General features: G+C 31.6%; 1 protein-coding gene across 1 annotated transcript; it reads left to right on the top strand.

The window, feature by feature from the left end:
• Positions 1-2,347: 2,347 nt before the first annotated feature.
• On the top strand, positions 2,348-9,207 carry LOC134692710 (uncharacterized). Its single transcript, XM_063553206.1, has 5 exons — positions 2,348-2,515; positions 3,718-3,852; positions 4,389-4,541; positions 5,030-5,153; positions 6,603-9,207. Exons 1-5 carry the CDS (start codon positions 2,459-2,461, stop codon positions 6,761-6,763), a joined length of 630 nt encoding a protein of 209 aa, XP_063409276.1. The 5' UTR covers positions 2,348-2,458; the 3' UTR covers positions 6,764-9,207.
• Positions 9,208-10,398: the final 1,191 nt, after the last annotated feature.

Below are 10,398 nucleotides of genomic sequence, written 5' to 3'. Positions count from 1 at the left end.
TTGGATGTGATGATGAGGAAGTTGTATAGCTAGACAACTGTACACATTTTTGTGTAGGGATTAGATGATGCATGCTTCCGGGTCAGAATTTTAACGCTGTATTGAAGACCCATGCATTGATAGCCTTCGGGTGATTTCATATCTTTGGTCAGTTTTATGTCTCTTTGACACATTCAAATGCGTACGCCCCCCCCCCCTTTTTGCCTGTATTTTTTTTTTTTGGAAAATGATTAATCAGACTAGACTTCGTGAACTTTGCCATTTCCCGTGTATTTAATTTTTATGCGACAATTCTTTACTTATAAAGATATTTTTCGCTGGTATTTACTGATTATGTCAAAGTCATGTGATTCGCTATAGTGGAGTCTATAAAAAACGTCACTCAGTCCATGATTTTGAAATTCAAATTACAGTAACACATTGCTTAGGTTGGGGATGACGTAGTGACTTCTATTTCACAATTCAACCAAACAGAAAGTAATACTCTATATATCTATTAAACTCTCATGAAAAAAATCCACAGCAATATTATTTACCTACGAAAACATGTTTAACCCCAAACGCTCCAGCCTATTTAAAATAACATGATAGCTGAATAATGATCCCCAGTCAGTATAAGCTCTAGATAGATTTAAAGTCTAAAGTACGAACCATTTGATTTGAGGAGGCAGTCTAAGGTATATGAGAAGAAAAAAATCTGATTCTGATTTTTCTATTAAATAAAATTTCTGGCCGTATCTGGATTGAAAACAATAATCTTGTTGACTTTTTTGCTATTAGAAACGAAAATTTCCAACAGAATTATTAAACATTAAATGGACATGATGAATGAAAAACGGGCGTATTTATTTGAGGCCGGGGTTTGCATGTCTGACCGGAATAGATATAGGAAGATGTGGTGTGAGTGCCAATGAGACAACTCTCCATCCAAATAACAATTTAAAAATTAAACCATTATAGGTTAAAGTACGGCCTTCAACACGGAGCCTTGGCTCACACCGAACAACAAGCTATAAAGGGCCCCAAAATTACTAGTGTAAAACCATTTAAACGGGAAAACCAACGGTCTAATCCATATAAACAAAACGAGAAACGAGAAACACGTATATATTACATAAACAAACGACAACTACTGTACATCAGATTCCTGACTTAGGACAGGTGCAAACATTTGCAGCGGGATTAAACGTTTTAATGGGCCCAAACCTTCTCCCTTTTTCTGAAACAATAGCATAACATCACTGTTTCGCCGAAGTGACATATTGAATACTTTTTTTTCAAGACCAGACTGCAACCTGACTGCTGAGTGTGTCCTTTATGTCTCCATTTGTCGACCGTCATTCATAAATTCCTTGTCATTTCAGACTCATTCGTAGCCTTTGGTTGAACCCCTCACCCCCTTAATTTTGTTGGGTGAAACATATCAACCAAACATTCGGATAAAAATTGTTTGTTTGACTCTTTTAACTCGTGTCGGTCGTATTGTAAATTTCATCGAATCGCCTCTGATATAGCTAGGCATGCTAATTCGACGGCGACAGGGTTAAGTATTTCATGCATGAACGGGAGGAATTGTGCTTGATATTCATATGATATCATGAAGACATACCCTTGAACCAGACGGGCCTGGAGCTGGCTGCTATATAGCTAGTAGTCCTTTGTTAATGCAGTCATATGTTTTTAAATAATTTAATCATGAAATCATCACTATAATTAAGTTATCACATAATAAAAAAAAAACAATGAGGAGGCCGTCTTTATATATTGTCCGGATTAATCTCATTTTTAAACGGTTCAGTTAGAAGCTTCAAAGACACACTAGCTAGATCACACTAGGTAGCCTGAAAATTTTATTACTACTTTTAAAGTAACAGGCAACAGGAACATATATATTAACTAGATTAGTTAGATATACTGTTCCCAGCAGGAAAGAAGGGGGATCCTTAAAATTAACATGTCCATCATAAAAGATGTAGGTTGCAGAGTGACCTTGACCTTATTTCATCTATCAGTTATTTGGGTTGAAGTTTCGTAGTATTGTGAGAGGGTTAGCGCTATAAAACTAGGTTTAATCAGAGACATATATATGTGTATATGTGTATATATGTCTCTCAGTGGTTTAATCCATCGTTTGAAAATGTCTGTAGCAAGTCAGAAATATATGACAGTTTTTGTCCATTCGTTTTTGATGCGTTTTGTTATTTGATTTTGCCATGTCATTTTGAACTTTCTGATTTGATTTTCTTCTAAGTTCAGTATTTTTGTGATTTTACTTTTTACACGTGCATTTGTTTTGATTATCCCGCTACCGAGCGAGCCTCCGTTCAGCTATCCAACCAGTTGCTTTGTTTTTGTCATGTGATAACGCCTTCCAAAAATACATTGGGATAACCTCGTGCTGAATCGGCAGATTATAGGTCCTACTTAGTTACTGATTTTGCAGAAAGTAGATCAAAATATGGCAGAAGAAAAGACCAAACTTACCAGAGATGGAACAATGCAAGTGACTGCAAAGGTTGGTTGAAATTCGTTGTTGATTAAAAAATATATCCTTGTCCAAATCGAATGGGAAAACATAAAAAAAAATGTCGGTCACCGGCATTTTTGTTATGTCAACAAAATCAATGCAAACTCGAGAAATCTTACTTGTCAGTAAATTTTATTTTAAAGGCACCTTGGCAAACTTATTTTTAGAGTCAAGTTCTTGTTTGGATTTGTCGATTTATTGTATCTTTGTCAACTATTTGGTTAAAAAAAGGGGAGGGGTGGTTTGGATTTCCCATGTTTTGACTCCCCTAAAATGCTCTATTAATATTTTGAAGAAAGTAGTTCATGTCTTGCAAAGATGCATTTCAAAATTTATCATTGAAAACTTAATCTGTGTCAATTTTTAAAAGATACAAGTGGTATTTTCTCTTTTTTTGATCTATCAACATGTTCAAACAAGCTCAATCCAGTTCTGTACTACCATAGTGTTCCTAAAAAAACATGAAAACTCAACACAAGTATTCAAGTAATCACAATCCCATGCATATCAAATTTTGTTGTCAGCTTCCTTAAATTGGTGTCAAAATTTGCATATATCACTTACAGCTAAATTAAAACCAGGTTATGCCCATCTGCAGATTGAGCATATAAATGTAATATAGGTCATGTAGCTAGATTGTGCTATTTATACAAATTATCTCCCTTTGCAATTCAATTGACATGTTCACACATTATTTCGAAAAGCATTTGAAATTATCAGAATCAAGAAGTATTTCTGAATATAAATAAGCAATACAGCAGTCTTCACACTGAGTGGCAGCCCAGGCTTGTAAAATTGCTCTCGGGCCTGTAAAAATCATATCTACAGGCCAACAGAATCAAACTAAAAAAAACAAAAATTGAGCTCCAGGCCTGTAGATTTAACAGTTCATCATGAAGACTGATACAGTTGCACTTTTATGTGATTGTTTCCCTTTATGTCCCTTTGCAGTTTGCAACAAAATCTTTTCCAACTTCTAGTCTGAAGACCATTTTCTTGTGTGTTTACGCAAAGTTTTGAAAATACTAAGTTCTTAACAAATTTTACTTTTCTGGGGCATAGGACTTGGCCATGCAAAAAAACCAAAACAAAGTGGCATTAAAACCACCTACAATTAATCAACCAATCATCAAGCTGAATTAGACCTTTTCTGCATGTTATTATACATGTAGCATATTAATTTTTTTCAGGAAGGAATAGATTATTTAGAATCCTCAGGGAAGGAAACTTTATTAGTAATGTCTGGTTTGAAAGACCCAGAGCCAGAACCACCTGCAAAGAAAACAAAATTAGCTAAAGGAACAACTATGGTTGGAACAGCAAAGGTAAGTGATCAATAAATGAATAGTAATTAGATATATGAAGTTGTGGTATGAGTGCCAAATTGAGACAAAGCTCCATCCAAGTCACAATTTGTAAAAGTTTACAATTATAGGTCAAAGTACGGTCTTCAACACTTATAGCCTTGTCTCACACCAAATAGCAAGCTATTAAGGGCTTTGAAAAGAATTGAATTTTTTTTTAATAACTTCGTCTTTGATTTTCAGATACAAGTCATCTGAACTTTTGGCAGAAAGTGATTCTCTTGACACCTTCGCTAAAATTGATTTGGCTTGTTTAATTTCCATAAAATTTTAATTTCACCAGTTCACATAGATATTAAAATTTTAAAAACTTGAACCACACACTTTATCATAAAATTTTAATTGGATATATAGCAGTTTGACAAACACTATTTTTGATCATTGAGAAGCTTAATATTTCCTTAACAATAGAACATAAAACATTAAGCTGAATTTACAGAGTTATTTCCCTAAAGTGTTATTTACTATCTAATGAATTATATTTTGTTCATTTACAGGAGGCGGATAGGTTACTTGGTGACAATCGACCAGATGCTGATGCCATGACAAGAGGTCAACAAAAACAGATTGATGCAATCAGTAAAGAGGCCCCATCCACCCCAAAGAAAGCTAAACTGGCCAAGGGAGGCACAATGGCTGTCACTGCTAAGGTAATAGAAAAAATATAAAACGGGTAGAGATATAAATGTACCTTGTCACAATTCCATTTTGATCAAAAGAAAGAAGATTCCTATCGTAAAGGCACTAGTACTACAAACCTTACATTAAGAGGCTCCAGCCGTCTACTCACTGTTCCCATTTAATGCATTGTTGAGGTTATAAAAGAAAAAAATGTGAAATGAAAGGACCATTAATTTAAGCAAAAATAACATCTACTGATAACAAGGAGACATCTCAAATAAATCCAATAGGTATGTACGAAAATTAAAGTCAACCTCGCCAACCAAAACTGCAAGATCATCAAACATAATATCATTGTTATCATTGAATTTCACTGTCGACTTTAGAGGAAATTAAGGTACTATAAAGTGAAATAGAAAATATAGTAATATTGTACAACAAAAAACAGAGAAAAAAACAAAAAATAAGGAAATGTTTGACATATTTTGTTTCTTGATTCATTTGCAAATAATTACAGGAAGGAGCTGACTTATTAGGGAAAGAGAAACTTGGAGACACAAGACAGGAAACAAAAAGGAAGGCCCCTGCAGCCAAACCAGCCATGAAAAAAACAACCACCATGGAAAAAACAATAGCTGAAGGTATGCAAAATAATATATATATATGTTCATAAGTACTGTGGATTCATTTATTTCGTGGAGACTGGATTCAGGAAAACTGTTTTTGTAGATATTTGATTTTATTGTTTTGCCCAAGTCTACATGTAAGCCTATAAAAAAATGTGTATCATTGATATCTACGAAATCAACGAAAATTGGTATCTATTATAGTAAATAAATACACAGTATTCATTTTTGATAGGTTTGTTTTTGCAAATTTCACTTAATAAATAAAAAGTTAAAAGTTCACATTTGGATGAATGAATTTAACATACAGTCAGGGATATAACTCTATAGGGTTATTACAGGAAATAACATACATTTGTTATTGTGGACTAAAAAATCAAAGAACTGTGTTAACAGACGTATGTTACATGTTTCAAAGGGACAATATACATTTTAAGTTTAGTTAAAATGTATACAAGTTCTATTGATATTACTATTGTCTTTATGTATACTTAACTTTTGAAAGATGTAACAGTTCATAATATTTCAATTTTGAATAGTACACCTATATTTTATTACAGAAAAAACATGCCCGTAATAACTAAAGGGTGTTATCACAGCTTCTCTATATCACTTCAAAGCATTTGCTCAGACATAAATCATGCTTAATTACAATATATTTTACTTTATTGTAAGAAATAATGACCAGAGCATGTAATGAGGTTCTGCGCAAGTTTCTCAGTAATTCCCAAGTGTCTTATATAATAAATTACATTCCTTTAATAACTAAGCTTTGTTATCACAGCTAAGTTAATTCCTTAATAACCTTGTCTCATTGATTAACCATGGTTAATCAAAAATGTATTAATTCAATTTAAAAATTAACTATCAAGGCTATGCATTTAGTCTAAATTTTCATCTCATGTTTTACAATTTACAAAAACAAAATGATGCTTACTAAGAGGATGTTCTAAAAGCTTTGACTACTTTGTTACTTCTTTTTTGCCTGAATGTATTTTTTTTACTAAGCAGTTTAAGGGGAGATTACTCAGAAATATTTTTACAAATGAATGTTTGGTAACTTTACATATTTTGTTTGTTTCAAAAAAAAGTTTTTCTGTAAGTCCACTCTATTCTCATGTTTATATTAAATTTCAAGAGTAAACATTAACTTTCATTTTATTTACTCAAACATAGTTTTCCACCCATAATCTATACAAAAGTTGACAATTTTGCACACACGCTGTAGTTAAAGAATAGCTCGTGAATCCATACTATATTTGTTAATGACATTGTTGAAAAAAGAACAATATGAACAGTCACTATATGTAAAGAATGAAGAAAATTTGATTGTAATACAACTAATTTTTCATGAATTATATTACTTTAATAGTTTCAATGGGACATAACTCTTGCCCTCTCCAACAAATTTATAAAAACATGATAATAAATCTGTCATTAATTTTTAAATGTATTTTATTTTAGCTGCATGGACAGTACCTGATATTAATGTAGATGAAGGAAGAAAAACGAGATCTCAGGCAAGCGGGGCTGCTAAACCTGCCATTAAGCGTGATGGAACCATGCAGAAAACCGCCAAGGAAGGAAAAGCGTTTGTAAAGGCAGGAAAAAAATCAAAGAAATAAATGCATTTTTTTGTCAGACATGAGTAAATGTACATTTTGTATTTATATTTTGTACCCATACAGTTTTGTATCTGACGTTAAAATATTTTTCCTTCATTTTGTAAAAATATTCAGAACGCATGTACTCTGTAAGAATAAAATAGTTCTTTGTTTCTTTAATTTTTTTTAATGAAAATGCTTTGACAATGAAGTCCTTCCCAAAAATCATGTATGAAATTATGGAACAGTGAATGATTTTATGTAAGATTGAATTTTTATCTAAGTCAACCTTATAACAACTTTTGAGAACCCATGGCATTTGCATGAGTGGCCACAATTGTAAGAGGCCATAGATGGCCATTTAAAGAAACAAAGAATTGTTCTACTTATTAACCTGTTCTCAATTGTTGTCGTCTGCTTCTGACATAGTATATCAGTATAATGTTGTTTCACCTGTATGTAGATATAAATGAAAGGCAGCAATACATCCTCATTGTCATGGAGTGCCTGATGTTCACTTCCATACATCGTATCTTATTGTAACTATTTTTAGTTTTAGTCCAGCTGGTTTTGTTTATCACTGCTGGGTAGTAAAAGAACTGTTTCAGAATTTAAAGGATTATGGGTAATTTCATTGTTAGTTCCCAAATTTGAAAATGATGTCAAGTCATTGGTTGATTTCCATTTTTGCAGGACATTGTCAGAAAATCACATTGTTTGGTGTAAGCTTTTGAAAATATTACCCATAATGCATTAGATTCTGAAATGGCAAATGGACACATACTCTTCATTTACACAATTTATCAGGAAATCCCATTGTTTCATGTATTTAATGTCAACTACTGTTATGCAGTTTGTATGCTTGTGTAGAAATAATTTTGAAGACAAATTTTTTGAAAATAATGAATTTGATAAAAATGACTGTTTGATCAAAGATTTCATTGTAAGAGTGGAGAATTTTGACAACTGACAAATGAACTTCATGTATTTTGCAACATATTTACATTTTTGTTAATGCTTTTTTACTATTACATATGTTAAAGTTCTATAATTAAGAGTTGTGCTTTTTTATTTCATTTACCGCAAATATTTTAAAGATTTTTTTATATATTCCTAACAGATATATACAGTTTTTGAGTAAAACCAGATTTTTGAAATGATGGGGGGGATTCTAATATATTTTTCCAATAAATATGAATAGAACACTGTAAAATTACTTCATAAAGCGGATTAGCTACCATTTAGATTGAATACTTTACATGTTTTAGTTGCTGAAATTGGAATGATTTTGCCAAGATATAGTTTCTCTGACAAATTGAAAGGTTTCTTACATTCCCATAAAATTCTGGTATGCATTGCGTATGTAATTAATGTCAATTTTAAGAATCTTCTGTAAAAGCATTTGTAATTGTATGGGAACAGCTGTAAAACATTGTCTATATTAAATATATATGCAGCCGAGTCACATTGCAGTAAATATTGAGATGATTTCATGAGGAAAAAAATGATTTTAAATTTATATAATTAAATGTTTTTAAATCAGTTGTATGTAACAATAGCAGATTTATCACTATAAATATATCATGATTCACATTTTATTTCACTTCAAATGTACCATGATTCACATTTTTATTTCACTACAAATGTACCGATTCACATTTTTATTTTACAACAAATGTATCATGATTCACATTTTATTTTACAACAAATGTACCATGATTCACATTTTTATTTTACTACAAATGTATCATGATTCACATTTTTATTTCACTACATATGTACCATTATTCACATTTTATCAAAACATAATGGCAGTATCTATTAATAATGGTACATAAATGTAGAGTAATTCATTATTACAAGTGAAATTATTTGTGTTTGACTTTTTGTTAAAACCTTTTTACTTCTTCTGTTTGTTTTTGGTCTTGTTATGTGTTCAAGAGAAACATATCACAGTTTATGTTTCTTTTTTTTACCTTCGATATCTGAACAAATATAATTTTACAGAAATTTTATATTGACCTTTTACAAATTTTATTTTGTTGAAAGCATTTTTAAAGTTGTGTATTCTTTTTCATGTTGAGCATGTTAAATTTCACAAAAAAAAATATTTGCTCAGTTTTTGCTAGAAAAGAAAGGGCCATTTTGAAAAAACAACGGTGTGAAAATAGAAATTTAAGATATTGACAATCTTGTTGGGACTATTCTATTAAAATTGAAACAATTTACTTTTTAACAACATACTTTCTATAGGCAACTTTTGATACATCCATTTGACATACAATCATTCGTTGTCCACAATGTCCAAAAACAAAAAAATATTTTAATTGAATAGTCCTGACTTGTTACCATGAAATTTTTAGAATTTAATAATTTAATTATATAATTTTATTTAAGTGTGATATGTTTACCTGTGATTTTGTAGATGCAATGTTATTTGAATAAAAGGAAGATTTATAGTTTTATCTTAGTTATTCTCTTTTAGAGGTCCATAGGTGGCCTATTGTAATGCAATATTTTGGTCCCTATCTAAACATACTTCCATTTATTTAGCCATCCTAATATCCTATCTGTTAGACTTATATGTTTTTATGCCCCACCTACGATAGTAGAGGGGCATTATGTTTTCTGGTTTGTGCTTCCGTTCGTCCGTCTGTTTGTTCGTCTGTCTATTACACTTCAGGTTAAAGTTTTTGGTCAAGGTAGTTTTTGATGAAGTTGAAGTCCAATCAACCTGAAACTTAGTATACATGTTCCCTTTGATAAGATCATTCTAATTTTAATGCCAAATTATAGAATTCATTCTAATTTCACGGTCCAGTAAACATAGAATATGATAGTGCAAGTGGGGCATCCGTGTACTATGGACACATTCTTGTTGATACTGTCTTGGTGGTCTGGTTGTAATGGTTGCCTTGAGTGTAAGAGATCATATGTTTGATCTGAGGCCAGGTCAAACAAAAGACTTTAAAATTAGCGAGTGAGGGCAAAGACTGGTCATCTCAGAATCAGAATGATGTGTCTCCGTAAGGTGACATGTTTATCTGCAGACTGTTCCCTTGTGAGCGAGCATGTTAAAAATCTGGCTTAGAGTGTGGGTCTAGTTCAAAGCATGATTTTAAAATTTGAGAAGGGAAATGGGGAAAATGTCAAAGAGCAGATAATAATATAAACATTACATAAAGATATTCTCAATCTTGAGTTATTTTCTTTTTTGACAGAAAACATGTAATTGAAATATACAGTGTATTAAGGTCTGTGTTTGGTTTTATTTACAGAATAGAAAATAATGGGTTAAAATATGAAGACTATAAGAGTAATGGGATGTTTCTAAAGAGAAATAAAGAGACCAGATATATAAATGAGAAAAAAATAGAACAAACTTAAACTCTTTTGAGATATATGTTTCATTGGCAATCATACCACATCACTTTGTTTTCATATTCAGCTGAATTAGAAATATGATTGGTAAAATAATATAATTGTTAATTATTGAAGGCTGTACAGTGACCTATTGTTGGTAATGTCTGTGTCATTTTGTCTCTTGAGGAGAGTTGTTTCATTGGCAATCATACCACATCTTTTTATAAGTCAAACAATCCAGTTAAGACAAAATCAGAAAAAAAATCCTGTAACCTGCCAATTGTATCCAAACT

This window comes from Mytilus trossulus, chromosome 12 (genome assembly GCF_036588685.1).
Source record: "Mytilus trossulus isolate FHL-02 chromosome 12, PNRI_Mtr1.1.1.hap1, whole genome shotgun sequence".
NCBI classification, from domain to species: Eukaryota; Metazoa; Mollusca; class Bivalvia; order Mytilida; family Mytilidae; genus Mytilus; species Mytilus trossulus.
The sequence above is the reverse complement of the archived record's forward strand: the minus strand, read 5'-3'. Positions and strand labels throughout refer to the sequence as shown.

What these genes read in the sequence shown, in the direction of transcription:
- LOC134692710 (XM_063553206.1), top strand. Translation starts at nt 2,459, where the DNA reads ATGGCAGAAGAAAAGACCAAACTTACCAGAGATGGAACAATGCAAGTG. An exon ending in CTATGGTTGGAACAGCAAAG is followed by an intron (nt 3,853 to 4,388) that starts GTAAGTGATCAA and finishes GTTCATTTACAG; the next exon opens with GAGGCGGATAGGTTACTTGG. An exon ending in CAATGGCTGTCACTGCTAAG is followed by an intron (nt 4,542 to 5,029) that starts GTAATAGAAAAA and finishes AAATAATTACAG; the next exon opens with GAAGGAGCTGACTTATTAGG.